The following is a 24,772-nucleotide window of genomic DNA, read 5'->3' on the forward strand; positions in this document are numbered from 1 at the left end:
CCGCTGTTGAGCTATCTCATGCTGGATGCTGATCTCAAAAGGTAAAAGGTGAAGGACTCATGGCACACTGATGGGAATCTTGCAGCTAATCACAGCTAACGCTAGCTGATTAAACATCCCCATGACCTGAAAAATTATCATAAACTTAAGTGATAAAACATAATCTTCTAGCCAGTTTTGGAGACTAGATGTTGAGCTTGCTGGACTCGGTATAGCTGCTCTGTTCTTCCACAGAATGAAAGCTGGCCATGTGAAACAGATACCAATTCTGGCTAAATTAACTTGTGACCTATTCCTGATCATTAAAACATAGTTATGAGCTACATTGATGAAAACACCGACACAGATTTGAGGCAGCAGATGGAAACAAACTAAGGAAATCCTGAAAAGGAAGGAATATTGCCATGCCAACCTTCTGGACACCTAATATGATAGGAGAAGATTAGAAGACCTGAGATTAGAAAACCTGGAATCAGAGGAAGCTCTTGCTGGCTTTGCTGAATTTCATTGATATAAATTATCCTGCAGGTAGCCAAAATAATCAATAGCAAAAATGCTGACACTTTACCTCAGCTGAAAAACATTAAATAAAAAAAAAAAACAGCCCTTCAATCTTAAGCATGATTTTTATACTAGAGCTGGTTTAAAAACAAACGCCAACTTTGACTCACACAAATAAAGAATGTCACCAACAGGAAAACTGTATTTCATTAGACTAGAAATATTCCACTCCCTTCCTCCCCCCTTTTTGTTTTTTTTGTTTTTAACTTTCATTCCCTGCCAGGGTTTGTTTTGGTTATGTTTTTTCCCCTAAACAACTTATCTTATCTAGGAGTTACAAAATTCTGTAAACTAAGATGTATAACAAGAGCAAAGACAAAATTTAATCTACACCAAGAATAAGGGTACCACTCTGTACGTGGTAGTTTGGGGAGGGGGGGAGGCACATCACCTATCCCTAAAAAGTCCCCTCTTCTTTGTAGCCTTGTCCTGCCATGGTTTCCCTGGTCACCGATCAGAAAGAAGGTAATTCCTGAAACCATCAGCCCCGAAACCCCAAAGGCTGGGTGCATCATGGCTCACTCCTAACCACTCCCTGCCCATCTGGGCAGTGAGAGAATCTGTTTTCTGCATTGTTCTGCAGAGAGATCTGAGCTGCTGGAGGTTTTGTTCTGCTTTTGTTGGGGTGGTGGCAGCGTTTTTTGTTTTTATTTTTTAAATGGAGACCATTTTTTCCCGATGTAAGCAATATACTGTTAGTTTTTTTTTCTTTTTTCTAGGGGGAAGGGGGAGAGAAGGCAAGTGGGAGCTGCTGTGCCTTTACACATCATTAACACAATGAGAAGTTTCTCTCTGTGTTGCTCTTCTTATGGCAAAGCAAAGAAGTTTCATTTTTCAGAGGAAAAAATGATACTAATACCACAGCAGGCTGCAGTTCTCTCACTTTTTGGTATGAAATATTTTATAAAAAAATTGGCTTTTATAGGCAAAAATAAAACTTTTAACCTTCTTTTGGGGGTGAACAAGTGTTTACAGCACACCGGGGACCAAACAGGTTTTTTAATGGCATATTGGACCCTGCTTGCTATAAAAGTAATCCAGGATGATTTAAAAAATACCAAATATATTTTAAAAATATTGAGAAGAAATAAAGTATTCAGTTTTCCCTCACACCCCTGTTTATATAACACGCAACCCCATGCTCACAAAACCCAAGACAGGCTTCTGGTTCATCTTGAGCAGGCAGGATTTATAATATTTATCCAGCAAAACGTCAGGACAAATCTTTCTGCGCTGGGTTTTCACCTGGTGAGGCTGATGAAGCTGCAGAAACCCAGCACCACCTGAGCACACGACCCCCCTGCTTCCAAGGTGCACGCCTGCTTTCGCAGGACCGTGCATCCCCCAGGGGGGATGAGGAAGTGCCACCGACAGACTCATCTCTGTGCGCTCCCCAGCTGCTGGGGTAGGCTTGGTGGCGCAGCCTGTGGTGGCTGGAAGAAGCAGTGCTCACCGATGTGCCCTGGAAGTCAGTCCCTGCAGCAGAGCAGGTATGAGCCTGGTAGAAGGCCAAGTCACCTTGTTTGGACAGGCAAACACAGAGAGGATGTGTGCTGCTCTACCAACAACTTTGCACACTGATTTCTGGCCAGGAGCCCTCGAGTACATCTTCTGGACAGCGTACAGGCAGCTCTGCCTCCAGCTACATCTCTTTGGACTATAACAAAACTATGAGAACCCCGATTTTTTCATTCCTTTGCTCTTGCAGCATGTATGACCACAGCAGATGCTGGTAAATTATATGCATTTACAAAAGTTCTGCCACAACAGTAACCCCAGCGGCTGATAAATCAAGTGAATCTTGAAAAACGTCTTTACCAATAATCTCAAGCTGAAGAGAAAAACTGATTGTTTAGCTGCTACATATTCTTGGTATTTTAAGGGAGCAGGGGAATGAGGAAATAGTGTTTGGCTTTTTTCACATGTCAGTTAATACGGGCAGATAGGTAAAGGAACACAAAGTCTAGTCTGCACAGGGAAATAAAACGAGGCCACCAAGAGCACCAACACTGCTTGGTCACTGCTGGATGGGGCGCCAGGGCTCGAGCCTTCCTGCGCCCACTGACTGCAGACAGCTCAGCTCCTGCCTTCTGTGCAGGTTCAGAACATCAGAGCTCTTGTTCCCAGCGTTTTGTTATCCAGCTGGAAACCAAGCCATGGGAGAAGCAGAAAAGGACACATGAGAAACTCAGCCTCCAATACTCCTGCCCAGACCACTCAGGCACGTGCCGTACGGCAGCAGGCACACGGGAGAGATGCAGACACAGGTAGATGCTCCAAGCTTCCTGCACCCTCGGCAGTGCTGAAGCCAGAGGTGAAGCTTCCTGCAGCCCTAACCCTTGAAAGGAACTCTGTAGAGATAAAGAGGCCGTCCACATGGGACTGCCCAAAGCATCAAGGCCTCAAGCTCTTCACAGATCTCTTCCAGCCATGTCCGCGGGAGCTGACAGGCTTCTTCATCCCTTCGCCACTTAAAAAAGAGAAAAATCCCACACCTAAACCCCAGAACTTTCCACTTTAACTGTTGTATTGTCAACAAAACTTGATTTTCATTCCTCATTTCCTGCTTTATTTGTTTTTTATTAACCTCCACAGAATGGGGAAAAAAAAAAGGGGGGGGGGGTGAGAAGGAGTCAGAGCAGAACAAAATGTTTTTGTTAGAAAGGTATAATAAAAGTGGGGATAATACTTCCTGGAAAAACATTTCTCTCTATTAGAACTGCCTAACAAGAACAACAGCTTACACGCTGTGGTGAATGGGGCTCTTTGTAAAGGTATTTCTGGCGTCTCCTCCCTTGTTCCATGCTGTATCTGCTGCACGGTGTGCCAATGCTCAGAGAAGGTGCAGCACCATACAGCAATGCTCCTGGAGGAACCCTGCACCATAGCAGACGTCTTAGGTTCTCACAAAGACTTTCAGAAGCCATACTGCCCCAAATTTTGCTTTTGCTTTAGAGTTTGGAGAATTTCAGGTGATGGGGAAATACACGTGGGCAGATCTTTTTCCTTCCGCACGCTTCTTTCATTTGCGAGGTAAGAAATAGCCAAGCCCCGCAAATTAAATGTGTCTGGATCTCTTTATAAGCACCTTTTAAGAATTTTAGTCACATTTCTGTAATCTGGTCTCCCCTCAGATTTGACTGATAAATACCAGTGCCTCAGAGTAATCCATTTATCTACTGTACCACCCTGCCTCTGTTTAGATCTAGCAGTCATCACTTTCTACACGTGACATCAATCTACATGATATCAATGTAAACTGTTTGTATAACGAAGTGTTGTACATTTTATTGTCCTGCCAGCGAAGAAAAGGATAAAATAGCACTTTGCCTGTTGCCTTCAACAAAGGTAGTATAATTGACACCATACATTCTGCAATATAGAAACAGAACCATACATTGGCCAGTTTTTCCCTTCCTAGCACAGCAGGGCTTGCAAATTTTACCACATCATTATTTTCATAAAAAATACTTTTAAAGAGTAGTACATTTTTGTTTTTATAGGCATTTGAAAAAAAATCTGCTTCTTAAACCAAACTAAATTTTAAATACACATTATTAATTTCTATGGCAAAGATTTCTGTGGCTCTGGTTTGATAATGAGATAATTGCCTTGCAAAGGTCAACAGAATGGCATAGTTAGCTTTCAGAGACTGAACAAAGCACTTGCTATGGTTCACTAAGCGTAGTTTCTGTATCACTCCACATCTCTTTGATTCATCTATTACTAATATTCCATGATACACTTACATTATGGATCCAACTATTTCAACAAACCTGTAATCAAGGAATGACCCTGAATAAAATACTCTGCGGAAAACAGATGGTACGCTCATCAAACGCCTTCAAGCCTAAAATAACCTTTCCTATATGAGAAGGATAGTCAATTAAAACTGAACTTTATATTCTGTGGTGAAGCTCAGAGTAAATAAAAATTAACACGATACTATTGTGTTATTGGACCAAACTTCCAGGACATTTCATTCATTGTTTTCCACCAAACCCACTCCTATGAGGAACCAACACTTTTATTCATAGTTCATTCAAAGCCTGTAATGCTTTGCGTAAGTGGACTTGACAGTTTGGGCCCATTTCTGCAAAAGTTTGACACCACGAAATTAAAACTATTAACAGCAGCAATGTGCTCCAGCACCAACACTGCAGGAAGGCAGATCTCCTGCTTGTTGGAGGCTGATCAGTGCAAGGTGCAGCAGAAGAGCAGTCTCACACACCCCCCTAGAAGATGCCTCAGCTCCACCCGTTGGGCTGGTGTTCCTCTCTGGCACACACACCAAAGGCCTGGACTGGGCACAAATTAGCAGCCAACTTGCTAAGGTCAGGAAAATGGGGAGATAATTGTCCCATCACAGGCATTGCCGAGTCCCTTCCCTCTCACTCATGTTGTTATAATGCTAAATGCATAAACCAGAATTGTCTCTCTGGAAGCCCCCAAGAGCTCCTTGTGGAGATGTACGGATCTCACACAGCAAAGGCATAGCCCACCGCTACGCACGCAGACTGCTACCATTAGCTGCAGCGCTCATCCATCTGGTGATACTGGTAATAAAACTTGGTTCTTACAGCACAGCTACATTGCTGAAGAAATTACACCAGCCCATTACTGGAGCTGCCCTGTGTGTGTGCAGAATATGCGCTCTGCCACATGCTCTGCAGCACACCCTCTGCACTTGGGTTGACTTAACAAAGCAAAACAAAACAGAAGTGTTAAATCACCTGGCAGCTATCGGAGGCACATCTTGCAGCCCTCTCTCCCAGCTGTGCGGGGCTGCGTATGCCTCTGGAGCGGCAGACTATTCTCTGCACCCTTTGAATTAAGAGGTCACCTCCCAGAAGTGCCTCTGCACTCGGAAAATCAAGCTCCTAGCACTGGCAAAACCCCTACTGTAAAAGCCCGTCTTCCAGGAAGGCCAGGAACACACAATCTAGAGCTGACATTTGCTCAGGGCCCTGGGAGCATACGCGCGGTTGATGAGCGCTGTGCAGCAGCAGTGGGATGCGCAGGGAGCCTCTCCTGTTTTGCATTTGTTAGCATACTGCACCAACAATGACTTGGAAAAAACAACACGTTGTAAAGTTTCTGCAAAGACATAGGCTATAGGCTAATGGTTAAGGTAGATACGTTTCAAATCCAGACAATGGATCCTTTCACTTACACTGAGTAACTCTTCTCTACCCTTGTAACCTTATCTTTGATTGTGATAAACTCGAGCTGCAATACCAGGATCACTAGCAGTTAGAAGCCTTCAGTCTCAGAGGAAAGAGCACATTTAGTACTTAACATTTCAAACATAAATAGCATTGGTTCCCTTTAAAGGAATCACATCTTCCCCTTGGAAATCACTGGACACTTAAGAAGAAAAACGTCTTTACTTCTGAGAAAAAGAAAATAGATGTAAAGTGACTTACCAAACTCATCACATATGCTTTCATTTTCTATAAGAGTTGGATGATCAAATGTATCCCGACAGTAGAAGATTTGGGGGTTCTTGCTCGTTACTGCAATGCCACCCAGGGCTAGAACAAACTCATCTGTTAGTATTGAGGAAGGCTTGTCCTGAATGCGCTTTAGCATGGAACGATATCGACAGTACTGTGGGTAGCTGAGAATTAGCAGGTTTGAATCTTCATCATCTTCACCTGGAAGACAAAAAGGGAAAAAAAAAAAACAAAAACCTATGTCAGAAAAATACCAAACAAGGCTGTTACTCAAGCAGCTCAGAAAACCCATGGCCCATTAATTCATTCTCTTCTCAAGACCTGTATTTCATAGCACGGTGATTTATTTTTTTTTATTAAAAACAGTTAAAAATAGAAATTTTAGAATAAGTTTACTGAAACAGCTTCTTCTCTAGCTTTCTGTCCAGTTTTGCCATGCTTACCTACCCACCAGGACTATTCCTGATTGAGTAAGGGAGCACCACTCCGCACATGCTGCCCAATGGCCTGGATCAAAGCACTCGCCATACTTTGCCAACTCGGCTGCTTTGATAGAAATACTATCTGTCATTCTTACTCAGGTCTCTCTGCAACCCCACTGAACTCATGTTTATACCACCTAACACCTTTTAAAAATAATAACACACAAGCCCCAGAGAGCACAGCTGCTAATGCTCCTTTGAAGTGCCTGGTACTGGCAACCACGGCGGGCCCCGGGCCGGGGCGCTGGGCTGATCTGACCTGGGCAGCGATGCGAAGCTGCCCCAACAGGTGGAAGTAACTTTCCTCACGTTAACTGCAAAGGCAGTCGAGGCTCAATAAAACACCTACGGAGCTCAATCAGCAAAAGGAATTGCCAAGCAGCTCAGACTGCTGAAAGGTAGGCTCAAAATGCAAAGCAATCCCGAGCTCGCTCCTTTCCGTTCCCCTGAGTTTTAAATGATATTAGGCATAAAGGTGGCGGATTCTGAACTATCACAATCAAGTTTCATCATATGATAACCAGCAGGAAACCTAACAGCAAAAAAACAGAGATGCAAACATGAGAAATTATTCATTTGCAGGTATGCAGCCAGTACTTAACAGCACTTCTTTTTATGCTCATTTATCTCCTCAGGTGGGGTAACTGAACATGCCTTTCCCTGCATGCCAATGAAGACAAAGCGAGAGTATGCAGCTTATGTTTTCTGCTCTACTCTGATTACTGAATAACTCAGCTATTTCTTCTGTCGGAGACAAAAGGTCTAATATTTAATCCCATTACTAATACTGAAATCATCCTTCTTCCCCTTAAAGTAAAAATCTCCTCAGATATTGAGAGAAATGTCAGATTGGTTCTCCCCAGCTAAATACGATGGCACGGCGCATCTTGATTTGTGTGAGGCGATGGAAATGTTGACACATAAAAGGCTGAATTTTCAGAAGTCTCTGGAAGCAGATAGATCGCCTGGAATGTCACCGCCGCAGCCTGCAGCGCGCTCAGCACAGCAGAGGGACTCGGGAAGCCCCGCTTGCACAAGCACAGCTCCCGAAAGCCAGCGCTTTTAAAAATTCAGAACTTTGCCCACCACCCGGAGGTAGGTGGGGAGATCAAACAACTTGTGTAAAAACGTAACGCGGTTTGGTAAACAGCATCTACATTACTTTTCTGAGAAAATAAAATTGATGGCTCCAACGCTCCTTTTGGTCAATAAGGCTGTGGCCAGGCTTTGTTTTCAGCAAGTATCCCACGAGCCTACAAAGCAGCATGCCTGAAGGAACTGCTCCTGGGATTAAGACAGTCTCTTCTTTATTAGGGAACTCTAAAATCAGATCAGGAAAACTGTTCTAGGAATTAACAAGCACATGATCCATCCTTTAGCTCCTTTGAGAGTTTCATACACGCCTGCCTGACAGTTATTACTACTTTATACCTTCGCGCAGATAGTGCTGAGCTGAATCTGTTGATCTGACAGCACTCCTCTCATGCCAGGATGTGGTCAGCTTTTCAAATAGGGTGTATATAAATGCACGTCCCACGTGCCTTTGTAGTAAACCATTAGTTTCTAGACAAATGTGCTGCAAGTCCCTGCGCAGAATTATACAAACTTCCTATCCCTGACAACTAACATCTTAACTCAAACCCATGGCATAAATTAAAATCACATCATTTTTTACAGGATCACTCTTACACATGTTTGTGCAACTCCAGTGAGTACTTTATGATGAATTTTTTACTTCCCTTATTCACTCCAGGTTCAACAGAAACCTCTAAGAATGAATAAAGACTGAATAAACTGAAGATTTGCTTAGTGAAAGACAAACAGTGTTCCTGAAACAAAGACTTTTTTTCCTCAACCACACCCACACAAGAAAAATCAAAGTAGACCAATCCCTAATAAAACGCAAGCCTGAAGAAGAAGTATTTTTCTTCTAGCAAAATCTAACACGTCATTTAATGGTGGGCTTAGCGTACACTGCTGAGTATTTTTGATACATGTGATCAGAAGGAGTTTACTCTTAGGAGGAGGAGAGATTGAACATCGATCGCATTCCATTAAAATCCAGAAAAGCAATGTAATTTCTCAAAACACTTAACTGAGGTCTTAGAAAACCATGACGCTGTATTTCTGAATCTCATTCTAGCATCAGTAGAGAGAACAAGGTAAGATAATACCTACAGTACGCTGCTTGTAAGATTCCACTGAAATTACTCTAATCCCATGCTTATACCATAATTACTTGTTTTAATAACCCCCTCCGATGTCAGTTTTTCATTTACTTCTATATTTCAGAGCTGAAAACAGAGTAAGTGTAATTACAATGCAAGGTTCCGCCCCTGCGTTACGAACATTGCCTATATATGCACAGATGTAATCCAACAGTTTCCTTTGTGAGGGGTAAAGAGAGCTGGGATTTGGCACAGCCTGGCATTTATGTTGGATTACATGTTCTTCAAGTTGTCTTTGTAAGTAAGAGATGCATGAAATGCCAAACACAATGAATCTATGCAAGAACTGACTTTTCAAATCAGCACAACCATTTTTAATATGTAATGCAAGACAATTAAAAGCCCCAAAAGAAGAAAAGCCTGCTAAAAGCATGAATTCCTAACAAATCCATCTAGAGCCAGAACTATTTAGAGAGAGAACAGAGAAATACAAAAATGTAACCGGGCTTTTTGTTTGCTTGTTTCGGAAACATCAGACTACAATGTTATTGCTAACCGCCATAATCTACTCCCAACATCAGTAAGCATTTTTTTTCTTTAAAAAGACCTTCACACCATGATTTTATAGAGCTTGATGGAAAAACTATGCATGTTCCTTCCTGTACCTAATTACCTCAACTGCAAAATCTGCCAAGTATTTTGCCCTTTAGTTCTTTTAATCGTATTAGTGCAAATGCATATGGGTGCCAACAGAAACAAACATTTAGAGATTTTTGCTTAAAAGACTCCAAATATGTATTCTGCTCGTGCTAGAAAAGCAGACGCTCCGCTTCTTCCCAGAAAGCAGAGAGTTATTTCTTCAGAAGAAATATGAATTTGTGCCTCTTGTAAGACTAAATGTCTAGTTTCAACCCAATTTAAGTAAAATAATGTCAATATGAACTGCTCTCACAATGATTTATGCTACCTTCTGTTACTTTATTACATTAGACATTCCTTTCTCCAAGCTTTATACTTTTCGCTGTGCTCCTAGCAACCACATAAAGGCTGAGCAGCAACTTTACGCACTTGGCACAGCTCCAGGCTCGCCTGTTATTGATAATTATATTGAAGTTTCAATTTAATTGCTACTCTGTTGTGACACAGAATATTTTTTGTAATTAGGCATTTCCCATTTTCTGTCCATTCATTTTTTGTGTTACTGAAAATGATTATTTTTTTCCCAGAAAACATAAGCAAACAATGATGCAGATAAGAGGACGTACATCTGTTACTATCATTACCAACACTGCAATGTGAAGAAAAAAAAAATTTAGAGGGAAAAAAAATTGTGAATATAATTTCTCGGAAGGTAATTTTCTTTTCAGTTTAAGTGCTCTTATTCTTCTTCCAGTTACTCAATGATTTCCTGTTCTAATTACAAGACATTATACAGAAAGTCATTTTTAAAAAGGAAATGTACTAGAACAGGAGACTAAATAGCGTCACTCGCTTGCTATGGTTTGAAATTCCAAACTTTTGCATCTATTTCATCAATTCTCCATTCCACCTTGGTGCAATACATTCTGCCACAGATCTACCAGCTCTTCCAAGGCAGTTAACACAAATGTGTACATCAAAGAGCAAAACACTCTTGCAGTTAAACTGCAGGCGAAAGAGAAAATATATATATCTTTTTTTTTTTTTCCTCTTCTCACTGTAGCTGTTGAGTTGGAGGCGAGCCAAGCCTAGGAGTGGAAAATATTAAAAAGTAAAAAAGAAAAAAAAAAAAGAAGAAAGGTTGATTAAAAAGCGAGAGAAGAGATATTCAGTTCTAGATCTAAATGAATAAGCCACAAACTATTTCATAAAAACATACTGTGACGTAAATTACACATCAGTATTGCACTGTTGTGGTTATTTTGAGAAATGGCTTGTACTGTAAGTCAGCTGGTAAAACCCCACCCTTAATGATTTTGTAATTCTCCATACAGCAATCAACTGGAGCAGTCATGAAATTGCCAAGAAGGAAAACAGACAGAGCTGTAGAGAGTTTGTAATAAAAAGATAATGTACTTTTAACATAACAGAAGTAGAAGATTGGTTTTATTAACTAAAAAAACTACTTAAAAGGTCCCAGGCTTGCCATTTGTTTTGATAAATGTTAACACAGATCTTCATAAGATAAGCAATGGAAGTATCAGGGGAACCAGATAAAATGGGACAATGCTTTGGTGTGTGGGTAGCAAATTGAGCAAGGGAGTTATTTGGAATATGGAGCAAAAATGAAGGAAGCAGCAGCGCTGTGTCCATCGGGCTCCCCGCCCGCTCGCAGCAGGAGCCGCTCTGCCTCCTTCCATTACGCTCAGTTACTAAGGGGGCATCCCAGAGGATGCACAGATCACAATTAGTTTATCAGTGCCTGCGCGCATGGCGTTGGCCATACCATCAATATACAGCCAGCACAGAGGGAAGGGACGGTGAGCTGGATGTCCGGAGGGACTGGGATGGTGAGAGGTAGCGGAGATGTGTGAGCATGGGCAGGACGCCCAGGCCGGGATGGCCTTGGCCATTGCAGAGCAGCCGTCAGGTCCCGCTGCTCCCCCACACCTGGAAGGAGGTCAGGGCCTCAGTGTGCCCACGATGGGACTCGTTACATTTCCTAACACAAGCCAATGAGTGCAGCTCAGACGGGCACATCTCAAACCTGCCTGGTCCACTAACACCCCACGGGGCACGGCACAGCCTGCCCGCAGGCAGAACCAACTTAGGGCACTACTGGCTAAAAAACCTGACCACCTCAAAAAGTCCAAGGGCAACCGAAACAGAAGAACAACCAAAAAGTAACCAGAAGGAGGAAGAAGAAACTCGGTCTTTATGACCTAAAAATCTTTAAGAGGAATCTCGAAATGAGCACGCCTGCCCGTATCGCCCCCCAGGCACAGCCCACCACGCACTCCCAGCCCATTGCCCAGGTAGCTGCAGCTGGCCGAGAAGCAGTGCCAGTCCTCACCTCCTCCTCCGGGTACTCCCACAAACTGCCCTCAAGGGAGAATGATGGCAGGCTCCTTGCTTGACCACCCCACACACCTCATCCCACAAGGCTGCGAGCCCCAGCAGGAATGACCATCCCTTTGCACCAGGCTGCCATGACCCAGGAGGAACAGGCGAGGAGTTTGGGCAGCACCGGTACGACACTCCCGCTGCATGCTCTAGCACACCGAGCCGCTTTCCCTCCAGGGATTAGGGCTGGTTTACCAAACGCAGCTCTTCCAGGCCCCCCTGCCTTGTCACTCCCCCGTCTCTGTTCACGCTCGTAATGCCACTCGGTATGCCCCGGCTGGCTAATTAGTTACAGGATCTGAAAATATTAATCTCAGAATCATATTTCTCTCCCAGATAAATGCAAATACAATAACAATTTAACCCTGCGACACGGGACTGGAAATGTGTGGTTTTTGGGTTTAAAACAATTTGGGTAAATTATTGACACAACGGGGATACTGCTTTGTTGGCAGGACCCACGCTACTCCCGCCCGCTTGGAGAACCCCCCTCTATTTGAATGCTAATGCAATCAAGAACAAAGGCAACGTGGTGCAGGATATGGAACACAGTGATTACAGTTATGTTTACCAGATAATGATGATGTTAACAAGTTGCCTGTAATTCTTATGTGGACGTTTGCCTGCCTGATTTCGCTTTTAAATTGATCAAAAGGCAAAAGCTATTTTGCCAATACACAGAATAGCATGCGCAGCCTTTCTGCCTGTATCAGATATTTCTTCCCTTGTAAGGAGGAGTCAGAGCTAATTCTCAGAATTTTGTGCCACTTCCCCAGCTCTCCATTTTCTGTCACAGCGCCAGAAGAGCATCAGCCGTTCAGAGAATTCCTAAGATTAGTGTAACTAACATCTGAAAGAAAGAGAGGGCTTACAAATCTTCTGGAGATTGAAACTCCTGTTCCACCCAACAGCAATACAGTCATTAAAAAAAAAAAAAAAAAAAGACGGCACCATCTCATGCGTACTTAACGTGCACGGTTGAAGAACATTTTGCAGTCAGTGATTTGGATTGGATTTGTTCTAGTCCTACTTAATGGGGATGAAACCGAGTATGTTCATCGATGGCTGACGCAGCAGGTCCATAGAATCACATCTACCATAATATTTACCCCATCACGTTGCTGAATTTAAACCCTAAGTTCGCTTTTTGAAGAAGACAAAAGAAATTTAATGCCTAAAAAGTTTCCAGACAGACATTCAACATCCTTTTTCATACCCTGATTCAATACTCAGCTCCTCATAACTGCGGCTCCTGCTCTGTGCTCCCCGGACCCTCCTGTGCCATAGGAAGCAGGTTTATGAGGTGTTTCCAGGCTCCAGAGAAGAGTGACTGACAATCGCCATTTCCAGCTTTTATATAACCCTGCCATCCACAGCCCTCAGACTGCTTTATGGAGATGAGTAAAAATTATTATCCCCATTACATGGAGAGAGAAACTGAGACAGAGAGCGCTTAAAGGATTTACTCCACAACATCAAGCAACTTAGAGAGCAATGGAGACAGCAAGCAGCCCAGAAATCCTCATCGGTGGGGATTTCTGGGTAAGTCAGAGTTTTCCTGAGTTTCCTTGAAAGGGAAACTGGAAAGGCCTCCCCAGGATGGGGCGAGGGCTCTGTGTGGAGGTGTCTGTGCTACCACTGCCACCTGCCCTGCCCTGCCCGATCCCAGCTGCCCCTTCATGCCCCCGAGCATCCTCCGCTGCCCGGCTGGGACTGCCTGCCCCTCCACGGGGCTCTGCCCAGCCTTACTGCAGGTGAGTGCCGCTGCAGCAGCTGCAGGAGCACGAGAAAAGTGAGCCAGGGATGCAGCCAAATTTGGGGCTAGGCTGTAAAACCCTCTCCCTTCCCCTCTCCTTCCCCTGATTTCCTTTTCTATTTAATCCCTCGGGGCACAGGAGCGGGCCAGCCCATGGCCAACCAGCCACGGATCACTACAGAAAAGCACTCCAAGAGAGGTTTTTAAACTGCCCTCGTAGCTTTCTAAAACAGATGGAGACAGGGGGAAGGGGGAGATTGATTATAGAAGGGAGCACATGCTGCCTGTCCTCTTGAATGTTCTGGGTCAGGCGGACCATTCAGGTTGAATGTGCATCAGCTTTAAAACAAGTATTTATCCTGGTTGTCGTGGTTACTGATAAGCAGCTTCAATTCTGCTGATAACAAAAAGAAGAAAGAATTAAAAAGGGGAGGGGGGGCTGAAAACATAATTTGGTAATATGACGAAGCCAAGAAGAGGAATTAAATCACATTAAACAAGCCAATTGTACTGTAAATGGCTCTGCCTCTGTATTTGCTTTTAAATCATGTAAGGCTCAAACATGGCAGCTGCTTCAGTTTTAACAAACAAACAGTAAAAAAACCTTTTAATAACGAAAGGAAATAATGATATACTTTGCTTTAGCTGAATTCAAACATAATTTAATTTTTCCTGAGGTGAGATTTGCACAGGGAACAATCAGATAATAAGTGTTATCATTCTCATAGACAAAACTGAACCGGCACTTTGCAATTCAAAGTGCTATTTAATGCACCATTTTCAGCAGTCTCTGAACACCATCCAACATACCACTGAACCACGCTTCAGTACTTACACGTAAAGCCTGATCCCGCGAATACACGAGCACGGGAGTAACGCTGCAAACACAAGCACTGCCACTGCTGCTACGGCTGACGCCGCGCACTCCCTAAGGAGTTTCCATGAGTGGGGTCACTTCCAGCAACTTTTCCTACAACACCTCCTCTTCATCTTTATTGTTCCTCCTATGATTATGTGTCTTAGGCTCCTTTCTTCTGAAGTGTAGCACTGCACAGATAACATAATGGAGACTGGAAAACTCTGCTCTTGCAGAGGAAGAGGCAACTGGAGCCACTGGCAAGAGAGGCACACACTTACTTATGGGGATGACAATTAACCACTGGAACAGCAAAGCAAAGGCAGTAGCAGCTTCCCCAGTCCAGTGCTGAAGACTGAATCCCTTTTTCTGAAGATACCCTGCAGTCCAATCATTTTTAAACTTGGGCTCTGTTACTTGCCTTCTGTACTGACGAGGTGAAGAGCAGCATGGCAGATCCATACTTGCTTGGGAAAATGCTAAGGAATGTAAAATTGGAAACAATGGAAAGCCGCTGAGAGTGAAACTAAGTTACTGGGCTTAATATCAGCATAACGGGTCTCCTGTCATCTCTTCCCTCTTTCTCGTCCACACACACACCATTCGCACACAAATGAGAGAAGTGTGCGACGCAGCCTGACTCATGAGGGCCTGTTGCACCACCGCTGCCATATGGCAGAATCAGTTGCCTTCGTTTCCCATTACCCCCAGACGCATGAGTCAAAAGCCTTATCTCCGTGCTTCACGCAGGGCCTTTCACTATCATTCTGAAAATTCGGAGGAACTTGGCCCTCCTCGAAATAGCAACGGCAGAAGCTGCCGGCCCCAGAGCCGTGACATGAGGGGCGGAGGGTGGAAATGGTCCAATGATTTAAGCAGTTCAGCTCTGCTTCTGACATTTATGCCCTCTTTGAAACCCTTAATGAAGTAACAACCCCGTTAATTCTTGCTGGGTATTTAGTACACATAAAAACTGCATTATCTACTATTTACCATTTACTACACACAAGCAGTATCTGGCTCCGTATAAAAATAACAAGCTCACTGTAACCCTCCGCTCCCCAACCATACTGCTGATTTCTTTGACACATGGAGAAGTGAGAATAATTACATTTTACTGAGTGCGTCTCATTACACTGATTTAAGTAAGATTTCCAAAGCTGCAAAAATATGCTTTTCAATTTCATTTGTTTCTAGCAATTCACTGAAGATGGTTAGTAAAACCTTCGGAAATCATCATCAATATGGACAAAAATTGTACCCTTATCATGTGGACATTTGACAGAGGGATAATAGGGTCTAGAAACACCACAGTCAGACGTTTCTTTCTATTTAATGTTTCCTTCTGTGCCAAACATAATATAACAGACAAGTGTTAGAGAGACATGCAGGGGGGAGCCTGAATAGACAGCTTTAAAAGAGGTCCTTAATAGAGAAGCAGTATGCTTAGTCTTCGACAACATTCAATGGCAATTTATTTGCAGCCATTTTCTCATGTAACCTTTCACACTGGAGCAGGTAAGATAGAGCACAAGACAATTTGTCAACTGCCAGATATGAACAAAAGAAACCATTTTTAATAAGCTTCAGCAGCCCCTTGTATTTGTTTTGCAACATGTTAATAACTTTTTTGGAAGCCAATCAAAGGCGGGAAGAGCAAAAGAAGTCAAGCTGGGAAACAAAAAACCACAGTTAAACAATTTTACAGATAAACTTGAGTTATCATCCGCAGTGTAATGACACTTAAATCCAGGAGTGGCACAGAATTAGAATTAGCCTGATGCTGTTTCTTAAAAAAACAGCAACTGCAGTTACAAAAATGTATCTTCTCCAAGAATTTACTGTCCTTTACCTCATCCCAGCACAGGATGTATGTGGTCCCCAGGACAACCCTACTCCAGCTCCCCTCCTACCCTATGACCAGGTGAAAATGAGCGGGAGGAAAAGCACCAGGAAAGTGGGTGCTCCCGGCCAGCGGGTACCCAACATCCCCGCACCACACTCCCCCAGCATCTCGGGGCGCCTCACCTCCTAACCAAACATCTCGCATTACGGCCAGCTGCCCACAAACTGCTGCTCCAAAGAACAACCCAAAGGTAGCTGGTGAGGGTACAGGAGCGAGCCCGTGGCCACTCATTTAATCCCAACCTGCATCCTAACACGGCTGACTCAAGCTGAAGAGAAGCAAAAAGAAGAAGGTGTAAAGGAAATGGGAACTAACATGCACCCTCTCCTAGGCAAAGAGGACAAAAAAAATGAATGATATGTAGAAAAAAATGAACAAACCAACTGTGCTGAGGTTGAGCAATGCCAGAGCCTGCCTGCATGACCAGGCTTGTAGTACTACCTCTTTTTTTGTGGCACAGCCGCATTTCAGTGGAAAAGGAATCAGTCATAGGCTTTTGGTAAGAGCTTGTGGGCTGGTCAGTCCCGATCCCACAGGCAAAAGAGGACATACAGCGAGCTGCCTAGGAATGGCGCCTACTGATAATTGTGCTAAAAAGGTCTCTGAGAGGCTAAGCTGCGACCGCTGGACCAAATGCTCCTCAGAGCTCCCAGCCCCTCTTCTAAGGGAAGCACCTTCTGGTGCTGAAGAGACGTCAGAGCACCCAAACAGGGAGGCATCAAAATCCCAACACCTTAAGCCGAAAAATCTGATGAAGTGTTAAGCGATTTCATTAATGTTATTAAAACATAGAAAATTCCCTTGGAAAATTTCACACAGGTTTTCCCGTCTCATTGCACATTACTCATGGCCTGAGAGACGTGTGAGGAGCAAACGGAGAGAAATAAAGCTTCTCTCGAGGCAGCTTGGACCGAGGCCTATTCTCACTGGAAGAACGACCAGGCTTGTGGGCTTCAGTGAGAACAGGGCTGGGTCCTTTGAACTAGGTTACTGCGGCACCTGTAAGAGAGGTACAGAAGTTTCTGGTCAGAGAAGATGCACCAGGGAACAGAAGGAGCTGCCGGTCAGCCGACAACCCTCCTCATTACGGCCATGAGAAGACCCCCAGGCTTCAGCAGACACACGCCTGCACAGTTTATTACCCTACCCCCAAAAGCAGATTTTGCCTCCTGAGAACTTTGCAGGGAGTGTGTTAGGCAGCAGTGGAGGGAAGGAACGGAAGCACTTGCTCTCCAAGAAAGGGGAGCAGCCTTTGAATAAGCACGGGCTCCCTGCGATGGGAACCTGCCAGCCGTCCCCACGCTCCTCCTGAGAACCAGGCCGGGCTCTCGCTCCCCTCCTGCGGCAGCAGGAAGCGGTTCCTGGAGCAGAGGAGCCGCGCCACCTGAATTGTCTGAAAAGGCCTCAGGTGGAGGCAGGGTGAGAAAGGATTTCAGGACAAGTTATGCCTATGAGCTGAGGAGAACAAGCGAGTATCCTCCCACTCCTTTCTCTAGGCAGACTCTTTCCAAGTTTTCAGCGAGAGCGTAGGTCTCCAGCGAGTCTGCCCAGGAAGGGCCCGGCCAAGCGCTGCCGACGCGCCTGGGAACTGCGGCTTCAGCCCCGCTCCCCATGGGCCTGGGCCCGGCCTCCAGCAGAGAGGAAGGCTCCCGAGCAGAAAACAATCCTAACATACCACCTACCAGTCTGGAGCGTGCTCTAATAATAGATAGCACTGTCTATTTCAAAGCACTTAAAGGACGCTAATTAGTCCTCAGGGCATTCCAATGAGGCAGGTAGATAGATAAGTATTATTTCCCCTGCTTTACATATGAAATAACCTCCTCCAAGATGTTCTGACTTGCTTAAGGCCACCGAATGAGTCACCGAGCTTTGCTCTCAGCAGGTCCTGGCTCCCAGACCTGTGCTCAAACCTTCAGCAATACCTCTTTCACCAATGCAAGTGCAAAATCTTCACTTCAAACATGGAGCGAGAGAGGAAGGAAGATCAAGGAGGGGTGATAACGCTGGGAAAAAATACTCTCTGGGAAAGGAGCTTCCAGAAGGATGACAAAACAGAGCCTTGTCTCTGCCGAGCGCTAGACACGAAATCTAGGGCAAGGACAGATGAAAAACATACTCTGACACAAAACTGTAGGAGTTTTGGGTACATAGACTATTCACTCAGCTATTTACTGTGATTTGCCACCACCATTAATGGCTGTTAAACAGCTTTTGGTTCTTAACCTCCAGCATGGCCGTGAGCACTGAGGCCCGTGCCTGGGCAGCCGACAGCAGCCCTGTGACCGCCGCTCGGTGCCTACCTGTGAGAGCAGGCACGCAGCCACAGGGCTACACGCAGCTCGTGCTCCACGCTGGAGATCACTCCAGTACATACGTCTCCGTGTTACTGGACGTGCCTCCCAGTGACACGTTCCCTTTCAGCCCGCAGCCCCATCCCACTGTATGGATGTGCCAGGCTCCCCAAAACATGCCCACGGCCCCATGCCGTCCCTGCGCCCCCCAGCACTTCGTGCACCCACCTCCGAGCTCCCAGCCCTGCAAATTCAGTGAACCGGGGTCCTTGGGAAAGTGAGCAAAGCGTGACAGATGCCGAGAGCTCATTGCTTGTGCACTCATTGCTTGTGCTTAAAAAAAGTCTTAATTTTTGCTTCTACAGTGTTCGAGGACCAATCTCCAGCAGCTATCGGCTACGCAAAACATTATTCATTTATCAGAGGGGAAAAAATTATTTATGCGGTGCATTATCAATCTTAAATGGTGATGTTTAAGTACAAGTCTGATGAAGTATATGCAGTGTAACGCAGCTGCTTTGCATTTTGATTCCTTTATTTATAGACCACGGCAAATTAATAACTCAAAAATGTTGTTTCAGGCAAAGTAATGGACACACAATAAAACTATTCATTTCCTCAAAGGTCACTCTAGGAGAAGCATACATTGTTTAGAAGCCTTCCAACAATGCTATTGTTCCACAGAAAAGTGAAAATATATAATAAGCAGTTAGTGCATATATCTGCATTGGAGACCCTAGGCTAATTTAAAGTGCAATCTTAAGGCAATCAATCATACTCTAAAATTACTTCATTTTCCAAACTGTTTACACTTTTTAAGTTACAAATCCACTTTCTGCTATTTCAACTCACGATTTACAGCTCCAGATTTAGCCTGCCTTGGCTTGCTGCCAAGCGCTAGTCATGAGGGAGCTAATGATCTGAACAGATCAGTGTTTTATAATGGAGAAAAGCGCATGTAAATTTCCAGTATGTCTGCAAGTAATCAAGGCATGCTGACTATAAATGAGGCGGCCTGAAATTTATTTTAGGAGAAATATCTCAAAGCCGCACTTTTTATCCGGGCCAAAAAAGAAATAATAATAATAAAAAAATCTCTTTTTAAAAGGTACTCCAAGATTATTCAAAATTATTCTAAATGAAACTGCTAAACAAACAGTATGTTAAAGAATAGTACAATAGCTAATTTCCTTTAGTGTTTCTATCTCGGCCAGATCATATCCTTATCATGGCAAGCTGGAACATTAAACTCTCTACTTCATGGAATCAAAACACAAGAGTGCTTCATGTTACATTATAGAAAAATGAGCCGTTCCCTACAAACAAGGTCAGATTTCTGGAATGCCAAAGGTCTACATTCAAACAGGGCCGGGAGGAGGGGAGGCTTTGCCCACTCCGCTCTCTGAAAAGCAGTGGGAAACTAGACCAGCAATTTAAATGCGCTTTAATAGCCAAAATGCTAGAAAGAGAACAAGAAGTCTCTCGGGAGACGATACTTACATTAAGCATGATCTTTATTGTTTCATTACAGTGGCATAGCCAAATAATGACTTTGTGTTACTGTACAAATAATGCCGGATCCTCATTTTCTAGCGGAAATAATTACTCTATTCTATCATATTCTGTTTACTATCAACCTACACACGCACTCCCCCTTGTAGGCACTGGGTTGTGGTAGCTCTGGGGCTGGATTGAGAAAAGTTTCAGGTTTTCTCCTGTTTTTAAAAGACCGTACCAAGGAGGCATATTCTGACCCCAAAATGGCTTTAAGAATGGAGCTATAAATATTCTTGCATTGTACTTCATGAAATTCAATCCATCATGATGGATATTTCGGTTATAACATTATTACATGCCTAAACTCAATTGTATAATTGGATAGGGCCAGAAACAATAAGCTGGCATTGCTTTGTTACAGCATACTACAGCTTTAAAATACCTGTAATCATAAATCAACATAATTATTTGAAGCACTGTCATGAGGCAGAGCAGGAAAAGAAAAATTAAAATAAACTAGCTGGTCGAGAATCTCATTTTACTTTCTAGAGACTGAAAGTTTTTACTGGCTTTGAGTCTCACCACCGCTGCAACTGGGAAAGTCTTTCTCCTTTCTAGGTTGCCTCGAAAGGCACCTCCTCCAGAAAGCTCCCTTGTGTACAGCTTTCCAACACGCCAGCGGAGGAGCCCCACGGCTCTGCAGCATGACAGACGTGGCTCCCAGCAGCCGGTGAGAACAGGGAGCTGGGCAGGGGGAGATAAGGGATCCCACTCCCCGCAGCCAGCCCGGTGCCTGCGGGCCCTGGATCCTGCCCTATCTGTTGCTGCGGCACCATGGTTCACGCAGAAGACCCAGAGGGAGACAGCTGAGGGCCCTCATTGTGGTGGGAGCGCAGGTAGCTGAGCCTTCCCTCTCCCAGCTCATGCAATATTTTCCTTCTCACCTGCACAAAATAATTTGCTAACTCCTCCCTGACATCTCTGCACTTCTCACCTCGCCACAGTGATACCAACTAACCAACCCTTTCTGACTCTTTTTTTTTTTTTTTTTTTTTTTTTTTTGTATCCCCAGAACTTACAAATGAGAGCAAGAGGGAGCGCTTTGATGGTCAGCCCCTGGCTTTGAAGAAAGTTTGTTGCCTGTTGGTTTCTTTTCCCTCATTGCCAAGTAACTGGCAGTGGGAGCTGGCCCTGGGGAGACCCCAGCCAGCTGAGGCAGCGGGCCCAGCAGAGGTGAGCACAAGTCCTGTGGTGCCTCCCCAACTTAGCGACACCCCAGGGTGCTTCCAGACACAGCCCATCTTGTTACTTTAAGAGGCAAAAGCACTGAACCTGGCTTCGGCATTTCTTCCCTCCCTTTACCTAACATTACGCAACGGGGCTCCAAATCTCATCTCCACCTACCTTCCAGCCATGCAGGATTTCATGCTCACTGGAGGCACTGGGCTACAGCACGACTGAAGTTAATATTAAAACATGGATTCCTCCTACAGCTTCACTGGAAAAAAACATTGAATTTGCAGGGACGGACATCTCCAAGAACCTTCTTGTTCTGTTTTTCTTGCTGCTGTTACATTTTTTTCTTTTTTTTTTTTCCTTCCCTTCTTTTTCTTTTGATCTTTGAAGGTCTCAAACAATGCATCTTATTACTTTTGATACCTATGTGAAGAATGTGAAGTCTTTCACAAAGATTCTCTCTTGGCCAAGTGCTTTATGGCTATCAGAGCTCAGCAACATGCAGTTTTGTGCATATGCACACATCCTCACAGCTTCATCATAGATAACTACATGTACATACATACACAATAAAGATGGTACAGTTACTGTAATGTGATAAAAAAAACCCCTTACTTTCTCAGTCAACTTTTATTCTCATGCACTGGGACATCAAAAATTGGAGAAGCAGCTGAAAATAGGTGAGACTTGAATTTCCTCAGTCAAAGAATAAGAGGAAGAAAAAACCCTTTCTCTTTAAATACATCTAAAAGAAGCAAAGAAAAGGGGAAAAACAGACCTGGGGGCAGGAGGAGAAGGTAAGTCAACTCATAAACTCAGTTACCAAAAAAGAAGAGACAAATAAGTGATGTGAACAATTTTTGAGAACAAAAAAAGCATTTGGTATCATCAGAGCCGGTGTCACAGACTGGCTATTAAACAGCATAAACATTCACTTTCAGTCCCACTGAGTTACCCAGAAAAGCTGGCTCCCAAATAATGAGGCTGATGGAGGCTGAGATCCCGTTCTACTTTTCTTTACTCCAACTTGGAATTGCTGTACAGTTACGATACAGAATGTCAGAATACAATAAACAGAGCTGAAAAAGGGAAAGAAAACAATTTTTTCCCCTACAAGTCAGGTTCAGTGCTTTTGCCTATTAAAGTAACCAAATATGTTCTCTCTGAAATCAAAGCCAAAAGGCAGCATGCCAGACACAGTTAACAGATAAATCAATGTTCCCGAAGGGCGGGCTTTTTTGTTTTGGGGGGTTTCTGCCTGACAACAATCTTGCGGCGAGCAAACAGAACACCCACCACACATCTTGTCAATCTACTCACATGAAACAGGAAAGGAAAAGTGAATACTTTTGAAGATCTGTGCGCTGTTTGGAAAAACTTCATGTTCTAACCTCTCTGTCAAAGGTCACGGTTTTCATAACTATGAAGTCTGCAGCTATTGTAAAGCCCACTACATATAATGTGTAATTGCAGTTAATTTATCACTAAGGTTATTGTACACTAGCTGGGAGTTTGTAAACAAGAATGAATCACAGGTTTCATTTTTGTGTCCCTTTCAAACTGGAAGACCTAACAGTTTCCTGTTCCAACATACAAAATAGTATTGCTTCTATAAACCCACTCCAGTCTCCTTGCCAGCAGTTTCCATTTAATTAAACTGACAGCAAAACAGGGCCCTTGCTAATGTGATCCAGACCAGTTTTCCTTCAATGTAAACTCTCAGGCATGAAATTACATCTGAAACAGACACAATAATCTCTCTATATCTTACTCATAAGTTTAATCTATACTAAAATAACATTTTCTTTGTCTATATTGAAGTCTGTTTTAGAATTCAGTGATCTTTTCTCTTTTTCCCAGTTGAAGTTCAGGGAATTATTCAACTTTCACCTTACAGTCAATTCAGAATTTTCTTCTTGCCTGCAATTTATACATTCATTGTTGGTTTCTAGGTCATGGGTAGCACAATGACCTCGCAAGCGAGAAACCAGTTTCAGGACCTACTTCAAACTTTCACTTTCTGGGAGTGAAACAGGCTGGCAGCGTTAGAAAACCAGTCCGCAGCCACTTAAAGCAATCTGACTTTCCTGAGCTGGCAACCTGATTGTTCACACGGATCCTCAGGTCAACTAGCTGTGAAGAAGAAAACTGATGAGATTTGTACGTAGCTTCAATGAAATGAAGGTAGGGTTGGTTGTTTGTTCAATGACCCACGACGTTTTACTCTAGCCTAGTCATTCTTGTCAGGACACAACTGATGCACAAATTCCTACAGCGCCCAGGAAGATGAGAACAAGCCAAGAGTAGTTCTTCGTCTCCCCGTGACCACTGCGCTCATGATGACCAGCTCAATGAACTGTGGGGTGCATTTATGCCAGACTGAAGTGAGATCAGGATCTCTGAGGCAGGCAAAGCATTTTGTTGCTGGCCCCCATGCTGCCTTCTCCTGCTCCAGCACTGGGACCAGCCTGGGGACACTACAGCCCCTCCGCAATTCAAGCCTGAAATAGGAGAGAGCTTTGAAAACCAGAAAGGGACGGTGTCAGTGTAAAACCTCCAGAAGTCACCACTAGTAGGGGAAGGGCAAATAACCCTTCTTGACTCACTCAAGCCAGAGTGTGGCACGGCAGGGACCTAGCTGTGACTGCCAAGCCACACCTTTCCACTTGATAGGACAGAGCAGCTTTATCTCTGCCAGTTAAACAGCAATTGCAAAAACACTCTCCTGGACTTGCCACCCGACAGAACGGTGTTGCAGAGAAGCTGCCCCTCCTCGCTGCTCTGAGGAGTCCCGATCCCGGGGCATCCCCACCCCATCCCTGCCACGGCAGGTCTCCAAGCGTAAGGGAACTATACAACATTTAGCCAGCAACACCTGAAGGTACACCAGGACATTGAGAGACGTCCTGTGGCAGGATGGTGTGAGATTCAGGGTGCCTAGCAGTGGCTGTCATCTCAGCTTTTTGATCCTGGAAAGGGATCAAAAAGGGCAATTAGCTGCATGCCTCCTGATGGCAGCCATGCTTTCCAAAGGATGGTAGGTGAACCGACTCTTTTAAAAGAAAAGCCTGAAGCTATCTGAAGACAGATGTTGAGTGAAGTTTCAGCACCACCAAGTTTTTCAACAAGCTGTATAGATGGGTACAGGTACAGGTACAGGTACAGGTACAGGTAGCTGAAGCTCTTCTCTTCCAGCCAGCGTGCCCTGTAAGCTGGGTTGAGCTCGGAGCTTTCCTTACACTACCTGTGACACTCAGCAAGTCATGGGCCCAAGGACGTTTGTTTCCTGCGAGCTTGTGCTCCCGCTGGAAATACAATGACCATAAAAAGCACAAGTGACAAAACCACTGTAAAAACAAGAGAAAACTAAACCACAGCTTATTTTGCTTATTTTCCAAATGTTCTACTTGCCCAACCAAACCTGTGCAAAACCTTTGTTACCTTCCCAACTAGAAATAACTGCTGCACAAGAAATGCTTCATGATTTTAAGTAGGAAATTTGCTGTCTACCCAGCAAC

The 24,772-nt window shown here is 44.1% G+C and overlaps 1 protein-coding gene across 7 annotated transcripts in view; it reads right to left on the bottom strand.

Annotated features, from left to right (window-relative positions):
• Positions 1–24,772, bottom strand: part of ARID5B (AT-rich interaction domain 5B) — a 114,703-nt gene that overhangs the window by 65,093 nt on the left and 24,838 nt on the right. For all 7 annotated transcript variants that reach the window (XM_038181619.2, XM_072040038.1, XM_072040037.1 and 4 more), the window contains one exon: positions 5,988–6,218. In XM_038181619.2, coding sequence (XP_038037547.2) covers positions 5,988–6,218 — 231 coding nt within the window. The remainder of the gene's footprint in view (positions 1–5,987; positions 6,219–24,772) is intronic.

This window comes from Anas platyrhynchos, chromosome 6 (assembly GCF_047663525.1).
Source record: "Anas platyrhynchos isolate ZD024472 breed Pekin duck chromosome 6, IASCAAS_PekinDuck_T2T, whole genome shotgun sequence".
NCBI lineage: Eukaryota > Metazoa > Chordata > Aves > Anseriformes > Anatidae > Anas > Anas platyrhynchos.